Here is a 17871-nt window from a genome sequence, read left to right as displayed (position 1 = left end):
CATTTTCTTTTTCTTATAAGTTCGCAACTTTGGGCTCTCTGTGTCCAACGTATTGGAGTGATCAGAGAGCCCCGAACTCAGTTGGGGTTGGGTTTTTACAGCAGCAAAGTTAGGGGTGAGGGATTTCTAAGGTTCAGAACCCCTGATTGGCTGACATTTGTCTAGGGGTGTCCTGGTGAAAAGCTATGGGTGTGGACTGGCAGGTGATCCTGTCTGCAATGGTTGGGATGTTAGGAATTTCTTCCCTGGTGACAGGGGATGGGTGTGTGCTGGGCTAAGGGGCATCTGTTCATGGGTGGAGCTTGGGTGTTTGTGGTCTTTCTTAGAACCAGGTATTGCCTTAGGGTAAACCGAGGCTCGGGCCTACCTTCCTGTCTTGGCAGGTGTGTACCAAGCTGCTGGGTCCTAGCTTACATATGATCCTCACCACCCCTTTGGCAACCACGTTCCTGGGACATCCATGCTGGCATTACCTCTCCAAGCTCAAGCAGTCACCTCTTCAGGATACCTGGCCTGTCCCCCAGCTGGGGCCTTCATCCTCTGGTTTTCCAAGATGTCCCAATGAAGGGCACACTTATCTTTGTCAATACAGCTAGAACAGGTGTTAAGAATCTAGTTTTTTTTTTCCCCAGCAACTTGCCTTTTCTGCTTCCTCATGAAACAAATGCCTGAGGTAGGTCTCCAGGATGGCAGTTAACCCGATGCTTATCCACCCACACCTACCACTGAGCATGAGCCCACCAGCTCTGCTCCTCCCCCACGTCACCTCATGCCCTCAGAAAGCAGCCAGACATGAACTGATGTCCATATACCAAAAGAGTCTGGGATGTTCTGGTAGAACATTTTCCTTATCCACTCTTAGGTCAAGGGGCATTTAGGTTGTTTCCAGGTTCTGGCAATGACAAACAATGCTGTTATGAACATAGTTGAGCACATGTCCTTGTGGCACAATTGAGCATCCTTTGGATATATACCCAAAAGTGGTATTGCTGGGTCTTGAGGAAGGTTGTTTCCTAATTTTCTGAGAAATTGCCACACTGACATCCAAAGGTGTTGGACCCTAGTGTCCAATCACCAAGGAGGAGGAGTCACCCCAAGAGACCATCTCTCATATCACAGCTGACGTAAAAGCAAGAGGATTTTATTAATTCTGTCATGACAGGGTCTTCCAGTAGTCGGGAGGCTAGAAGACCCTGAATGTCTGGTACAGGCTATTTTTAAAGGGAAAAACCACAGAAGGGGTGTCTGGGGGTTGTTCTTTAACTATTATGATTGGCTTATTCAAAACGGCTATTACCAATAATTGGCTGGAGAGTGGTTGCCAGATCAGATGAAGTTAAGGGAAACTTCTGAGGGTCACTTTGCCTCTTCCCAGGGACTAAGTCAAAACATCAGTAACTGAGTCAACACCTAAGGGTTATCATGCCCCTATTCAGGGAGATGGAAAGTTCCCAACATCTCAGTACGTGCATGCATAGCTGTTATGTCCTTGGTTCCCAGGGGAGTAGGGGAAGTACTGAGAGTTGTCAGAAATGGCTTCAGAATTGTCTTAAAGTTCTACAAAGGGGCTGTACCAGCTTGCATTCCGACCAGCTATGCAGAAGTGTTCCCTTTTCCCCACAACCTCTCCAGCATATGTTGTCATCAGTGTTTTTGATCTTGGCTATTCTTACAGGTGTAAGACGGAATCTCAAAGTTGTTTTGATTTGCATTTCTCTGATGACTAAGGATGTTGAACATTTCCTTAAGTGTCTTTCAGCCATTTTAGATTCCTCTGTTGAGAGTTCTCTGTTTAGACCCCAAAAGTGCTGCCAAGGCAGACGTGGTTGTGGCAGTGTGGAAGGCTGAGGAAGGTCTAGGCAGATATAAAATAGAGTTGGGGGCTGCAGAGATGGCTGTTCTCTCAGAGGTCCTGAGTTCAATTTCTGCAACCACGTGGTGGCTCCCAACCATCTGTGATGAGATCTGGTGCCCTCTTCTGGCCTGCAGGTATACATGGAGGTAGAACTCTATATATAATAAATAAATCCTTTACAAAAACCTTTTCAACTATTTTAATAGAACACTTTAAATTTCTTAATTTTTTAAATTCTTTTATGAATATTGGTATTTGCCCACTTGCCTGGTGTCTGTGAAAGCCACGATCTTTTTAACTTCTAAGTCATCTCTTCGGCACCACTACTTCAGTATTTTAAAAACAAACAAACAAACAAAAAGGATAGGTGGATAGTGGTGGCACATGCCTTTAATCCCAGCACTCAGGAGGTAGAGGCAGGTGGATCTCTGTGAGTTTGACGCCAACTTGGTCTACAGATGAGTACCAGGACAGACTTCAAAGCTACACAGAGAAACCCCGTCTCAAAACAAAAAACAACAAACAAATAAACACACAAAAAAAGGTACAGCCAAGTGGTGACTGATCATTCCTTTAATCCCAGTACTCGGAAGGCAGAGGAAGACAGATCTTTGTGAATTTGAGGCCAACCTGGTCTACAGTGCAATTTCCAGAACAGCCAGAGCCACACAGAGAAACCCAGTCTTGAAATAAATAAATAAAAGAAAAAAAAAGAGGAAAAAAAGAAAGAAAGAAAGAAAAGTAAACTACAGAAAGCTGGGTATAATGTTGCATGGCTCTATTCTCAGCCCTCTATTCTCAGCGCTCGACCTGGAGTCAAGAGCGTTGCCACGAGTTCAAGGCCAGTCTAGGGCACATGAGACTCTGTCTCAAAAATAAAGAAAAAGACTAAGAACTAACAAATGGAGACAAAAGAGCAACATGATTAGGTCAAGAGAGCCGTCTCAGAAATCATCTTCAGTTATCATATCAAAAGAAAACCAGTTCCTCTTCTATCTATCTCTCTTTCTCTCCCTCCCTTCCTTCCTCCCAAATTCTAGGGTTACGATAGGGAATAACCTAGTACAAGCTTCTTTTTTGTAGCAGTCAAGTGTGTTCGAAACCAAACGGGATCATTCTTGCCATCTTTGTGGCTGGGAACCCGAGGCAAGAGGTCTACAAACTGAGTCCACCTTGGGTCACATATAGTGAGCTCCAGTCTCAACAACAAACAAACAAACAAACACTGTCTTCCCAGTCCACAGACCCCGTCTATAATGTTTTGCCCGGCTTTGAAACCATCGTGAGGACATGCAGGCACTGACAGAGGATCAGGTCCAGGGTTCCCGCTCTAGTGACTTGCTCTGCGCTTGTACCTCAATTTTCTCTGTGTAAAATGGGACGGACGTGGGGGACCAGATCGGGACAACAGTCTGTGACTTCCCGAGTCCAATCCCAACGTCACGAGACGCTCGCTCTGGCTCCTGCTTTGCGGTGCGGATGGGTCACGGCGGAGAGAGGAAGGGAGGGCGGACGCGGGCTCACTAGCCCCACTCCTCCCTGGAGCGCGGCCATCACTGCGCCGTCGTGGGCTCGTGACGGGCGCGCCGGCGAAACGCTCCGGCCGGCCTCCGTTCCCTGCACTCTGGTTCCCGGAGCGCCTGGGGGGACACAGTTGGCGGCGACACCCGAGGGGGGCGGGTCAGGAAGTGGGGGCGCGGCGGCCGGGACCGGGCGGCTGCGGCCGCGGGTTGGCAGACGGCGGAGGTTTGGGAGACTCCGGTCCGCTCGGCAGCTGGCGGGCCACCCGGGCCTCCGCGGAGACGATGGCGAAGGAAGAAGGTGACGGCCGCGCCGTGCAGCGCGCCAACCGCCGCGGCGGGCTCGGGAGAGGGGCCGGGGCCTGGCTGCGGCCCGCGGGGAGCGGGGCGGCCGGGGGCGCGCGCCCCTGAGTTTGCGGAGGACCCGGGCGCGCGGAGAGACTGGCCCGAAGTTTTGTCTCCCCGAGTGGGACGCTGAGGTGGAGCTCAGAGTTGGGAGTCTCGGAGAGGGAGCTGGTGGGGAGTGGCGGAGCCGTGGGTCCAGAGCTGCTCGGTGCTGGAAGCGGGACGAGGTTGGTGGGCTCGGGTGCGCGCCGGGAGCTTGGGATCGCACCCTGCGCGAGGAACGGACGCGGGGAGCCTGGATGAATGCGCAGAACCTTATGGTGCTCACTTGTGCTGTGAGGGATAACGAACCGCAAAGGGCAGGGGTGTGCAAGTGGTTTTGAGGGAACGAGGAGTCCAAAGGACCTCTTGGATTAAAATTGATGGGCTGGAGAGATCTCTTCACGCCCCTCAGGGTCAATGCCAAGAAACTGATTTTTTTTTTTTTTTTTTTAAAGCCAGCAGTATTTATCCAGAGTGGATGCCCACAGTTAGAGGAAAAATAGGTGGCGGTAAGAAACTAAGTTGGCAGTGATAAATATATGTGTAAATACTTTTTTATACAGTAACTGCATGGTAAGGGTATGCACGACTGTGCTCTTAGACTTTTCTCGCTTGTCTGAGCAGTTAGATGCTGCATTCTGCTGGAAAACAGTTTATCTTACAGAGTGGAGTTGGGAATGGGCTCGTTAGTTCCTCGGATTCAGATTTAAACCCTTGAGCCGAGGGTACAAGAGGGGAGTTTGCAAAATTCAATGCAAAGCTATTCTTGAGAAGGTTATCAGAGCTGTAGTGCTGCCTGGGACTGTCCGTGAAGTCAGGATTTAATCACTCCTCTTTCTGCAGTTCCCCGCGTTAGGATTCACCCACGTTTAAGATACTGCCTAAAAAAACAGCCTCAGAAACAGGTGGTTTGTAAGGACGACCGTAATTCCTCTTGTTTCCTTAGTTTTCCTTGTTGTTGCAATGTGTTATCATTTGTAAAAAAAAAAAAATGTTTTTGTAAGTTTTATTTTTTGTTTGTTTGTTTTTTTTTTGTTTGTTTGTTTTTTTTTGATTTTTCGAGACAAGGTTTCTATGTGGTTTTGGAGCCTGTCCTGGAACTAGCTCTTGTAGACCAGGCTGGTCTCGAACTCACAGAGATCCGCCTGCCTCTGCCTCCCGAGTGCTGGGATTAAAGACGTGCGCCACCACCGCCCGGCTTTGTAAGTTTTATTTTTGTGGTTAGCTACAAGTCTGTGATCCAGGAAGGTTGACAAACCAGTTTGCATGCCCTTGTGAGCACATTAAAAAAAAAATGCACTACTAAAACTTGATATTGTAAATATGCAAAAATGTCATTTAGGATGTAGTCATGCTTAACAGCTATGATGCTGAACTTGTTAAAAGACTTATAATTTTGTAAAAGTATTTGACTATAAACTAATAAATGATTTTTTGGTTGTAGAATTATAGGTAATCTAAAAACCAATGTGTTGTATTTCGGACAATTAGTGGCTGGCAGTTTATTGAAATATGTTGTTTACTTCAACAAATGTTTAATTTCATGGCTAGGCCTCTACTTTTTTTTTTGTTGTTGTTTTGTTTTGTTTTCGAGACAGGGTTTCTCTGTGGTTTTGGAGCCTGTCCTGGAACTAGCACTTGTAGACCAGGCTGGTCTCGAACTCACAGAGATCCGCCTGCCTCTGCCTCCCGAGTGCTGGGATTAAAGGTGTGCGCCACCACCGCCCGGCAGGCCTCTACTTTTTTAGGCGCAGAGAATGAATAAATGTTCATCATAATGATGTTGTTGATGGTAGGATTGATAGCAAACATGCAGGTGTTCCCCTGGCTACTTTCTGTTTACATATTTTGTATTTGTTGTGATAAAATTAGGCCAATCTGTATATTTTTATTTGAATCTGGGTACCGTTTCTAGCTTTTGGCTTATTCACAGGCACTTGGAATCTCGTTGTTTTCCAACTGTCTCTCACAGTTAATTCTTCCAAACATCTTTCTTGATGCAGTAGAAGTTTATTGGTGCTTACATTTATACCCTCTGAAACAAACATAAGTCAAAGAAAGGAATGGCAAGCTTTTCTCCTGGGCCCTGCCTGTCTCTTCTGCACGCTTTGATATAACAGTGTTAGCTTTTCTCCTGGGCCCTGCCTGTCTCTTCTAGATGGACACCTAGAAGCCTGTTTGTAGCCCTTAGCTCATGTGATGATGATGGGACTAGAGATTAAAGTAGCAGATGTGTAATCATCGTTTGGTTTGGCTTTTTCTTTCTAATGCTAAAAATGTAACCTTTTGAAAAGGGAACTTGAATTCATCCCAGAGATTGCTTTCAGCTTTGCTATTTTCCACGCCCCATCCTTTGGTCAGTGTTAGCTCCAACCCAGGGTCTAAACTTTGCTGCCTGACTTCGTCATCCCCATGGCATAAGTTTTGTCTTTCTATTGTTCAGTTACCTGGATAATAATACAAAGGAAGTGAGAATTTGCGTTTACTTAGCTTTTTAGCACCACGCAAAAACTTGGTTTTATTGACAGAATTTATGAAATGATTAAAATACATGTTTTCTTTGTCAGGTTGTGCCTTTCTCCCTCCTTTGGAAACAGTGTCTTACTCTAACGCTGGCTAGCCTGGAACTGGCTTTGTTGGCCTTCAACGCTTAGAGATCTGCCTGCCTCTGGCTTCTGGGATTCTGGTAGTGAGTCACCTCACCCAGCTCAGGTTTTTTTGCTGCAGTTTTTTGTTGTTGTTTGTTTGTTTTTTGAGATAAGGTTTCTTTGTGAGCTGTGGTTGACCTGGAACTCAGAGCCACTTGCCTCTGCCTCCTGACTGCTGGGATTAAAGGCATGTGCCACAGCCACCAGGCTTTGCTGCAGAAATTTAATGTAACTAAACAATATTAAAACTCAATTTTTTTGTTCTTATTTATTTTAAAAATATTTTTATATTTTTGAAATTGTAATATAATTACTTCTGCGCCCTCCTTTTTCTTCTAAACCCTCCCATATACCCATTCTTGGTCTCTTTCAAATTTATGCCCTCCTTTTTCATTAATTGTTACATACATGCAATATATATTTCTAAATATAACCTACTCAGTGTGGATGTTACTTGTGTGTATGTTTTTATGACTGAACATTTGCTATTTAATAACTAATTGGTTGTCTTCCCTGGGGTAGGCTGTCTCCCTATCAGCATTCCTTAGTTGCCTTTTGTGTAGGGTTGAGGCCTGGTGGTCTTTCCCTCTCCTGTGGCATGTCCATTATTGCTCTTGCTCTGGCAGCCGTGCTGGGGAGACTTTGTGGTCTCAGCAGAATCCTTCATCCTCTGGCTCTTACCGTCTTTCCACCCCCTCTTCCACAATGTTCCCTCAGCCTTAGGTATGCGGGTTCTGGAGATGTGTCCTTTGGGCCTGGCTCCCCGTCTTAGCATTTTGCTTGGCTGTGGATTTCTTTAATGTGCACAGAGGCGTTTCGTTGATGAGGAATGAGAACACCGTGGGAGTTTAGAGTGCGGTTAGAGATCATGGCGCCATGAAAGTAGGTGAGAGTTGGACTGTGAGACCAAACCTCCAGGTACGGCTCACCTTTTATTGCTGCACTGTGATCTAGAGACATTTTAGGAAGCGCGAGTTTGCCTGGAAACAGTCTCCGAATCTGTTTTACACAGTTTCACAGTAAAGCTAAGGAGTTGTCTGTTTGATCAGAGCGGCCCATTCTCATTGCTTCTGATTCCATCCTTTAGTCCACATTTTATAGCTGAGTGACTTAACTAAGAGGAAGGAAGAGAGATAAAAACCCGGGCCACATTATGAACTTGACAGGGGCCTCTAGCCTATCACAGTAGTTTCTATTCTGCTAGGAAAGGAAAAACTTATCTGTGCCAAATTCCTGTTCAATGTGTAGTCTCTTGTCTTTTAATTTGGAATTTAACTTACTGGTTTACTAACTTCTGCATTACATTTTAAAACATTAGAGATAGGGCTGATAGGGCTGGAGAGATGGCTCAGTGGTTAAGAGCATTGCCTGCTCTTTCAAAGGTCCTGAGTTCAATTCCCAGCAACCACATGGTGGCTCACAACCATCTGGAATGAGGTCTAGTGCCCTCTTCTGGCCTGCGGACATATACACAGACAGAATATTGTATACATAATAAATAAATAAATAGGGGGCTGGAGAGATGGCTCAGTGGTTAAGAGCATTTCTTGCTCTTCCAAAGGTCCTGAGTTCAATTCCCAGCAACCACATGGTGGCTCACAACCATCTGTAATGAGGTCTGGTGTCCTCTTCTGGCCTGCAGACATACACACAGACAGAACATTGTATACATAATAAATAAATAAATATTTAAAAAATAAATAAATAAATATTTTTTTTAAAAAAAACATTAGAAATAGAAAAGGTGACCATTTTAGTATTAGGGCACTTTTTTCAAACTCTTCCCCATGTGTGATGGGACCTACCTTTGTGAGCTCTGTGAGATCCTTCTGTGGAGAAGGCCTGGCTAGGCAGTAGTTCAGCAGTACAGTATTTGCCTAGTGTGCTCAGGACCCTTTGTTCAGTCCCAAATCCTGGGAAGAAAAATGGTGGTGCATGCCTGTAATTCCAGCATTTGGAAGACTGAGGTGGGAGAGTCAGGAGCTTGAGGCTACTCAAGAGCTTGCCTTTAAAAAGAAGGGGGAATGGGAAAAAACTTAATTTTATAAAAGATTGATTTGTTAATCTCGGGTAGCTAACATAGTAAGATTAAAAATATCCCTCAGAATTTTTGGGAAAAAATTAACTTTTTTTGGAATATTTTTTAATTATTTATTTGTTTTGCCCACATGTGTATCTGTGTGAGGATGTCAGATCTTGGAGTTACAAATAGTTGTAAGCTGCCATGTGGGTACTGGGAATCGAACCTGGGTCCTCTGGTTGAGCAGTCAGTGCCTTTAACCACTGATCCATCTCTCCAGCCCCCCTTTTTTTTGGAACATTTTAAAAGAGCATCATTTCAGTATAAGAATTTGTAAGCTTCTTTACCAGTTAGTCTCCTAAAATGTGAGTGGCGCTGGTGGTGGTAGGGAATGTATGTTTGTTGTTGTTTCCATTCCTGTACACTAAAGACTGTTTGAGGAAGAGTTCCAGATACGAAAAGTTACTTCCGGCACTATTGGATCTCATAGGACCTGTTTTAGTCACATGATGCCAATATTTTCTTTTTATAGAGTCACAGATGATATACTTGATTCCCTCCATATCAGAGTTTTGCCATTTGTGCCAATTTATCAACCAGGGAAGCTCATTACAGACAGGGCCTGGGGGTGTGTACTGGGATCTGCCATGTAGGTAGAGACAGGGCCTGGGGGTGTGTACTGGAATCTGCCATGTAGGTAGAGACAGGGTCTGGGGGTGTGTACTGGGATCTGCCATGTAGGTAGAGACAGGGCCTGGGGGTGTGTACTGGAATCTGCCATGTAGGTAGAGACAGGGCCTGGGGGTGTGTACTGGGATCTGGCCATGTAGGTAGAGACAGGGCCTGGGGGTGTGTACTACAGGTAGAGACAGGGCCTGGGGGTGTGTGCTGGGGTCTCCCGTGTAGGTAGAGACAGGGTCTGGGGGTGTGTACTGGGGTCTCCCATGTAGGTAGAGACAGGGCCTGGGGGTGTATACTGGGGTCTGCCATGTAGGTAGAGACAGGGCCTGGGGGTGTGTACTGGGGTCTGCCATGTAGGTAGAGACAGGGCCTGGGGGTGTGTACTGGGATCTGGCCATGTAGGTAGAGACAGGGCCTGGGGGTGTGTACTGGGATCTGGCCATGTAGGTAGCCTTTGCTTTTCACATAGCAGAGTTGATCCACTCGAGGTACCAAAGATGGATGCATGCATTGCAATAATGTCTTAAATGTCTTAAGGGTCGACTGTAGAAGTCCGCCAAAGGAAGAAGCACAAGACTTCAGGAAGCCAGGAAGCCAGAGCACAGAAGACCAGAAGCCCCGCAGTTTCTGAAAGACTTTCAAAATGTAAGTCACATAGGTCTGGGTGGGTGCCTGGGTGTGGTACACCAGCTGGAAAAGTATGTTTTTGTCATGTCAGGGCGTGAACTTCAAAATTATTTCTTGCTTTTTGTGTTTTGAGGTGTTGGGAACTAAGCCCGGGCTTGTGTACTATCCAGACAAGCACTTTCACTGAGCATGCCCCCATCTTATAGAAAGATATTTGAGATTAAACTCATCGTTAACACAATTGATTTCTGCTATAGAATAGCCCCTAAACTGTATCACCTTACAATATGCACTTATATCTTGTTTATGGTTTGTGGCCATGGTATGACATGACATGATACGACAAACATTGACTTCTGAGTTATGTTACATGTTTGGTCACAGGTTGGCTGGTTTGGCTTCATGTCCCAGGAAGGAATAGCCACTCTTTGGCACATTTTTTTTCTGGGATGCAGGAGAAGAGCCGGAGAGTATGTAGAATCATACATGCCCCTTAGAGCTTCTGCTAGACTGGCCCACTGTCACTTGTACTTCTGTTTGTGGTCCAAGCAAGTCCTAGTGAATCCAGATAATGGATTTACGGAAGCACACCGTGACTACAGGAAACAGAAGGCGCATGGTCATGGGTAGAAATACATCATCTTCTGTCTCCATTCATTTATTTTATCACATTGCAGATCAAGCCCAGGGCTTTGAACATGTGACTCACGCTCTCTGTGAGCTATTTCACCCTATATTCTTTCCGTAAGGAAGGAGAAAATGGTTGGTAATATTAACACCATCTTACTAAACTTTATCCCTTTCCTTATAAATATTTGGCCTTCTCTGTAGTAAGAGAGGCCGCTTGTTTGTTCCCGGCTGCTGAACCCTAAAATAACCACACAGAAACTGTATTAATTAAATCACTGCTTGGCCTATTAGCTCTAGCTTCTTACTGGCTAACTCTTACATCTTAATTTAACTCATTTCTATTATTCTATATTTTATCACGAGACTCGTGGCCTACTGGCAAGATTCTGGCTGTTGACTTGTGTCTTTCTCCTCTGGCAGCTCCATGGTGTCTCACTGACTCTGCCTCTTTTCTCCCTGCATTCAATTTAGTTTTCCCTGCCTACCTCTATTCTGCCCCGCCAGGCCCAAGACAAATTCTTTATTCATTAACCAATAAAAGCAACCCATATACAGAAGGACCTCCCACACCCTCTGTCAGACAGAGCACACCCTCCCTGCCCTAAGGAAGATATCCAGTTTTATTTTGTCATAACATCAGTTTTAAAACTCTTATTGTCCTTAAACTATGATTCACTATAGTGAATAACATAAAGTCAGCATAGGGAAAGACCTTTTGGGTAAATTGTAAGTTATTGGACACACACTTCCAAAATTCCTCTCCCAGTGGACCTATAGGACCCCTTTATCTCTTTGTCCTCACATTGTGGCACTTACAGCTTTGTCAACAAGGGAAGCGCATTAGAGCCAGCCCTTGGTTTTCACAGAGTTGGCCATGTAGGTATTGTAGGTATCCTTTGCCTATCAGCTGACTAAATTTTAAACTCTGGAGGAAAGCATAAACAACATTGTACAAAGCCTAAGTTACAGATAGTGTAAGCCACCAGAAATGGGTGCTGGGGATGAGCTGGTCTTCTGGGAAAGCAGCAAATCCTCTTAGCCACTGAACCATCTTTCAAGCCCCCTGCTTAGCAGTATTTCATGCTGTGAACTTTGTGTTTGTGGATGTATATTTTTATTTCTCATAGGCAAACCTTTTTATTAATGTTTTTCCCCTTCCTTCCTTCCTTCTTTCCTTCCTTCCTTCCTTCCTCTCTCTCCTTCCCTTCATTGCTTCCTTCTAGACAGGCTTTCTCTGTGTAACCCTTAATGTCTTGAAGCTCCCTGTGTAGACCAGGCTGGCCTTGAACTCAGACATTGCCTGCCTCTGCCTCTTGTGTGTTGAGATTAAAGGTATGTATTATCATTCCCAGCCTTTTGTTTTATTTATTTATTTGTTTGTTTGTTTGTTTTTTGGTTTTTCGAGACAGGGTTTCTCTGTGGTTTTAGAGCCTGTCCTGGAACTAGCTCTTGTAGACCAGGCTGGTCTCAAACTCACAGAGATCCGCCTGCCTCTGCCTCCCGAGTGCTGGGATTAAAGGCGTGCGCCACCGCCGCCCGGCCAGCCTTTTAACTTTTTTTTTTTAATATTTATTTATTTATTATGTATACAATATTCTTTCTGCGTGTATGCCTGAAGGCCAGAAGAGGGCACCAGACCTCATTTCAGATGGTAGTGAGCCACCATGTGGTTGCTGGGAATTGAACTCAAGACCTTTGGAAGAGCAGGCAATGCTCTTAACCGCTGAGCCATCTCTCCAGCCCCCAGCCTTTTGTTTTAGAGTCAGGTCCTCACTAAGTTGTTCTGGCTGGCCGTACACTCTTGAGCTCTTACTTCACCTCAACCTCCCAAATAACTGGACTTGAGGTTTGTAACTTTACCTCTACCTAATGAAACCATTGCGAGTGCCTGTCAAAATTAAGAAGGCCTATAACTTTCCAACTCTCTGGGCCTTAATTGACTTTGAGCCTGTCTGCAGGTAGGAAGCCTGTCTGAGAAAGCTATTCAGTCCCTATTCAATGAGTGTGTTGTGCTTTTAGGAAGGAAGTAAATATTTGTGGCTGTGGAGACAGTCAGTTACTATTTTTTTTTAAGGAGCACCAGTTACAGCAGTGTAGATCTGCTGCTTATTATTCTTTTTTTTTTAAGATTTATTTATTTATTAAGCATACAATTGCTGGCAAGGAAGGCACCAGGTCTCATTACAGATGGTTGTGAGCCACCATGTGGTTGCTGGGTATTGAACTCGGGACCTCTGGAAGAGCAGCCAGTACTCTTCCCCCCGAGAGCCATCTCTCCAGCCCCCGTCAGTTACTATTTTTTATTCATTCTGAAACATATGCTGTCTTTACTAAAAGTGTCAGCTGTCCTCTGAGCAGGGCAGGCAGGCATGTGACTGGTTTGAGCCTGTGGAGTAAGGGGAGGAGCCATGCACTAGTTCTGAGCACAAGCATGGCAGCACAGGCAGGAGCCTGGCAAATATGGCACTGGCAGGCTTTGCCTTTTTCCCTTCTCCTCCTTGCTAAAAACCGTTAGTTACATTCCTAAGGCTGCCCGCCAAGGTCCATCCCCTTATTTGGCCACTGACTTCGTTCCTGAGACAGAACACCAAGGTCCAGCAATCAAAATTCATTATTTGGCTAATATGCCCAATCAGGATTTAGCAGCTCACCCTAGCACAGACTTCTCCTTTTTCTCCTTAAAAACCCACTCCTGCACAACACTCCTGCACAACACTCCTGCACAACGCCCCTGCACAACACCCCTGCACAACACTCCTGCATAACACTTGTGCTTGCTTTTTGCTCACTGTTGCTCACTTTGCTGTCTGCCTTTGCAGCCCTTACCCCAGCACCCTGTGCTGAGCATTTGTGTCCCTGTGTTCTGTACCAGCTGTGAGTTGCTTTCCTCCCTTACAGTGATAACAGCACGTCCCAGATGGGGAGTGATATTCATCTGGAACTGTGAGGATACAAGAGGACTGAGAGCAAAGCTGAGGTCTTGAATTAAGCAGTAACCTGAATTGGGGTTATGGTTGACTCAGAAGCCATGTGTTGCCTGTGGTGGTGGCACATGCCTTAAATTCCAGTACTCAGGAAGTAGAGGCAGGTGCAGGTAGATCTCTGTGTTTGAGGCCAGCCTGGTCTACAGAGTGAGTTCCAGGACAGCCAGGTTACACAGAGAAACTCTGTCTTGAAAACAAAAACAAAAGAACCCATGCATATTAAAAGTGAAACATAATAAAACTTGGCCTTGTAAGGTATTGATATTTTGAGTTTTTTTTTTTTTAATTTTTTGTTTGTTTGTTTTTGTTTTTCGGGACAAGATTTCCCTGTGTAACAGTCTTCGCTGTCCTGGAACTAACTCTTGTAGACCAGGCTTGCCTCAAACTCACAGGGATTCACCTGACTCTGCCTTCCGAGTGTTAGCATTAAAGGCGTGTGCCACCACTGCCTGGCCTGAATTTTGTTTTGTTTTTTCTTTTTTAAAGATTTACTTATTACAGATATAGTGTTCTGCCTGCATGTATCCCTGTAGGCCAGAAGAAGGCACCAGATCTCATTAAAAAGTGTTATGGAACACCATGTGTTGCTGGGAATTGAACTCAGGACCCCTGGAAGAGCAGCCAGTACTCTTAAACCCTGAGCCATCTCTCCAGCCCCTCAAATTAAATTTTTACTGTTTTATTATTTATTTATATTGTTTGTTTTTTAGACAGGATTTCTCTGTGTATCCCTGGCTGTCCTGGAACTAGCTCTGCAGTCTAGACTGGTCTCACTCAGAGATCTGCCAGCTGCCCAGCTTATTATTATTTTTTTAATTAATTAGTTATTTATCTTTCAATTTAATTGCTTCAGTTGCTTTATATATTTATGGAAATATGCGTGTTTAGCACAGTGATAACAACTGATATTTGCTGTGCTCTTAGCACATAGTAATCACTTAGTGCTTTGGGAGCCGGGCAGTGGCGGCGCACGCCTTTAATCCCAACACTCAGGAGACAGAGGCGGGCGGGTTTCTGTGAGTTTGAGGCCAGACTGGTCTACACAGTGAATTCCAAAATAGAAACCTGTCTTGATATACAAAAAAACAAAAAACAAAACAAAACTCAAACATTGCCACTACCGCCACAAACAAACCAACAAAAAAACCCTAAAACTATAAAACAGTTATATCATAGTGGCACTAACAGTTGATTTATTGAAAAGTTTAAAAATACTTAGAATATGGTAATTTTAATGGTAAATAGTAACTTTGCAAACCCTGAGTTTGTTTGCCTTCAGTGCTAGGGATTGAGCCTGGGCATAGCCCATTCAAGTTGCAGCTCACAGTGTGCCAGGTACAGCCTTGAGATTGGTTTAACTGATCTAATGAACCAGAAGGTTGATTTCCTAAGTTGTCTGCCATTCATTACCAGAGCAGTGGGTCTCATGCCTTTGGGACCATACTTCTGTGCCTCACAGCTGTAGTGGACTGCTTTCTCCTGTGTGCAGAGTCCACGTGCGCTCCGTGTGCTTCTAAGACATAGCCCTCAAAAGTCAGCGAAGTCCTATAGGGCAGCAGTGGTAATCAGAATGAGTGCTTGTAAGATAACTGTGCACTCTTTTTCAGTACTTTTGAATCAATGGACATTTTTCTCATGTTTTTTGTTGTTTGCTTGTTTGCCCTTTTAAAACAGGATTTCTTTCTGTAGTTGTGGAACTCACTATGTAGACCAGGCTGGCCTCGAACTAAGAGGACTGCCTTCTTTGGCCTTCTAAGGGCTAGGATTAAAGTCGTGCGCCACCACCACCTGACTTTCTTTCATGACTTAACCAATTTTCAGTGTATTGTTGTTTAATTTTAAGCATATTTACCTTGTTGTGAACCAGATCTCTGTAGTGTGTTCATCATGTGAAATAGACCTTAATTAAAATAATTTTTCTTGTTGAGTGGTGGTGGTGGTACGCACCTTTAATCCCAGCACTCAGAAGGCAGAGGCTGCCAGATCTCTGTGAATTCGAGGTCATCCTGGTCTACAGAGCAAGTTCCAGGACAAGCTCCAAAGCTACACAGAGAAGTCCTAGCTTGAAAACCACCCCCCCAAAAAATTAATAAATAAAAAATTACTTTTTTTCTGTGTGTATGTGTTTCGGCATATGAGCACACATGAAGATCAGAGGACAACTTTAGGGAATTAGTTCTTGCCTTCCACCATGTTGGTACCAAGGATTGAACTCAGGTCATCGTGATTGGTGGCTGGTACGTTTCCCCACTGACCCTTCCTGCTGGCCCCCAGCCTCTGGTACCTCTTCCCTCGTTAGCATTTTAATTAGTGCGGTACGTTTGTTACAGGTAATGAATACTGAGGTGTTACCCTTAAGTAAAGCCTGTACTTTATTCAGATGTTCTGACTCTTTGTCTTATGTGACTGAGCTCTCAGTTGGAGGAGTCCCTGTCAGGTGGCCTATAGGATGGACCTCTATTGAGTTTAATGTTTTCTCATGCTTAGACTGGGGTTATGTGTTTTGGGGAGAAACCATTGAGTTAGGATGCTGTTTTAATCACTTTGCCTCCAGACCACAAGTCACTCCGGTTCCTCTTCCTCAGATTTGTCGTTTCAGCGCTTTGCCAAGGTGCTTATTGGCTGTATCGCGGCCGTTGTCAGTGGTGTGATGCATGTTTTCTACTTATCAGCGTACCACGAGCGGAAATTCTGGTTTTCCAACAGGCAGGTAAGAAGAATTTTGAGCATATGAAAAGCATTTTTTTTAAATATTTATTTATTTATTATGTATACAATATTCTGTCTGTGTGTATGTCTGCAGGCCAGAAGAGGGCACCAGACCTCATTACAGATGGTTGTGAGCCACCATGTGGTTGCTGGGAATTGAACTCAAGACCTTTGGAAGAGCAGGCAATGCTCTTAACCACTGAGCCATCTCTCCAGCCCAAGCATTTTCATACTTATTTTGAATAATGTGTTTGTCAGGTTATATATATTATTTGGTAGGTATGGCACATACCATCTTATTCATAGGTATTAGCATAATGTTATAAAAGCTCTTTTGAGACACAGTTACAGTATCAGCCTTAAAATATATAGTAAGCTGGGCATGTTGGTTAATGTCATTAATCCTAGCACTGGGGAGACAGAAGTAGGCAGATTGCTTGAGTTCTAGGCTAACTTGGTCTACATAGCTAGTTCCAGGCGGACCAGGCTTTCATAGAGAGACCCTGTCTCAAATAAAATCTAATAAGGTAATTCATAAAGTAGAAATTATTAGGGTGCTCTCCTTGTACAATTAATTTATCTGGGGCTGTTAGGAGAATCTGGTTCAAGTGTATGAGAACTGGCTGCAGGAGTCAGCATACCAAAGACAGACAGGTGGATCCAATTGCAGGGCAGTTGGGGCTTGTGTGGACGTGGGTTGTGGGCAGTAGCCAACAAGGGAGGCTTGAGATGGAATCCAAGAGAAGTGGTGACAGAATGGTCAGCGCAATGCTAACTCCTTTTCGATGGAAGACACTGGCTCATATCGAGCTGGTACCAAGGACATCAGGCACATTCGTGGTGCTGATGTAGGTAGGATGTAAGGCTAAGATTCCAGGTGCCCACTCTGATAGTTGTGTTCGTTTATAGTAGCTAAGAGACCGGGAACAGATCAGAGCTACTCTGGAGAGCCATGGTCAGACCAAGCTGAATCTCTCTGAGGACTTGCAGTAAAGTCTGGTGGTTTTGGTCAGCCTCTAAGGAGTTTAGCTCATATTTCAGAAATGTGAATTTCAGCATTAAAATACTTTAATGTTTAGATTATGTAGTTACAGATGTTTAATTTTGGGATTATATTATATAATTGCAGTTTTGGGGAAGGCTGAAGATGATTATCAGGTACAACAGGATTTACATTTTAAAATGTTATTTTTAAATTTTAAATTGCATTTATTAATTTATTGTGTGTATGTGTGCAGTATGACAGGTGCCTTGATCCACTGCATCATCTAAGTGACTCCACTAACAGTGTTAAGATGTTGTTGCCTCGTGGTTAATGTTTGGGGTTTTAAATTATGTGTATTTCACAGAATCCTCAGTCTCTATAGTTATATTTGAAATTTCACCGTTGGGCCTTTGAATAAAGCTGCTCTCAGAGCTCACCTGACTGTGGGCTTCTCAGAGTTCTGTGCTCGCGGTGCTGCTCTTGCTCATTGATTCTGAGCAGGCAGTCACGCTGACCAAGCGCTCTCAGACCCTCTTTGTGTAGAGAATGGATCTGAGTAGTTACTCCTCACATCTGTGTGTTGGTCAGGTTAGCACAGCAGCCTGTACTTTTTCCTTCAACATCTGGATCAAAGCTGGCCATTTTAAGGGAAGCCAAATATACACATTAAGTTCCAGAACAGCAAGACCTTGTCGAAAGAAAGAGAAAGAGAGAGAGAGAGAGAGAGAGAGAGAGAGAGAAAGAAAGAAAAGAAAAGAATCTATCATTATAGCTCTCCATGCCAAGTATAGGAAAGTCACCCAGGAACCATCAGAAGGTGGTCTT

General features: G+C 44.5%; 1 protein-coding gene across 4 annotated transcripts in view; it reads left to right on the top strand.

The window, feature by feature from the left end:
* Positions 1 to 3543: 3543 nt before the first annotated feature.
* Positions 3544 to 17871, top strand: part of Dpy19l4 (dpy-19 like 4) — a 51903-nt gene continuing 37575 nt past the window's right edge. For 2 of the 4 annotated variants that reach the window (XR_005974740.1, XM_041657244.1), the window contains exons 1-4: positions 3552 to 3676; positions 4218 to 4271; positions 9649 to 9756; positions 15938 to 16062. Coding sequence is in view for 3 of the 4 variants with exons in the window: in XM_041657244.1 (XP_041513178.1) it covers positions 3661 to 3676; positions 4218 to 4271; positions 9649 to 9756; positions 15938 to 16062 (303 nt within the window). In the remaining variant the exon portion in view is untranslated. Of the gene's footprint in view, positions 3677 to 3759; positions 3948 to 4217; positions 4272 to 9648; positions 9757 to 15937; positions 16063 to 17871 lie in introns of those variants that run through there. The other 2 variants (XM_041657245.1, XM_041657246.1) reach the window with 2 other exon arrangements.

Source organism: Microtus oregoni, unplaced genomic scaffold, assembly GCF_018167655.1.
Source record: "Microtus oregoni isolate MIOR12 unplaced genomic scaffold, Mior012 000008F_ref0000371, whole genome shotgun sequence".
NCBI lineage: Eukaryota > Metazoa > Chordata > Mammalia > Rodentia > Cricetidae > Microtus > Microtus oregoni.
The sequence above is the reverse complement of the archived record's forward strand: the minus strand, read 5'-3'. Positions and strand labels throughout refer to the sequence as shown.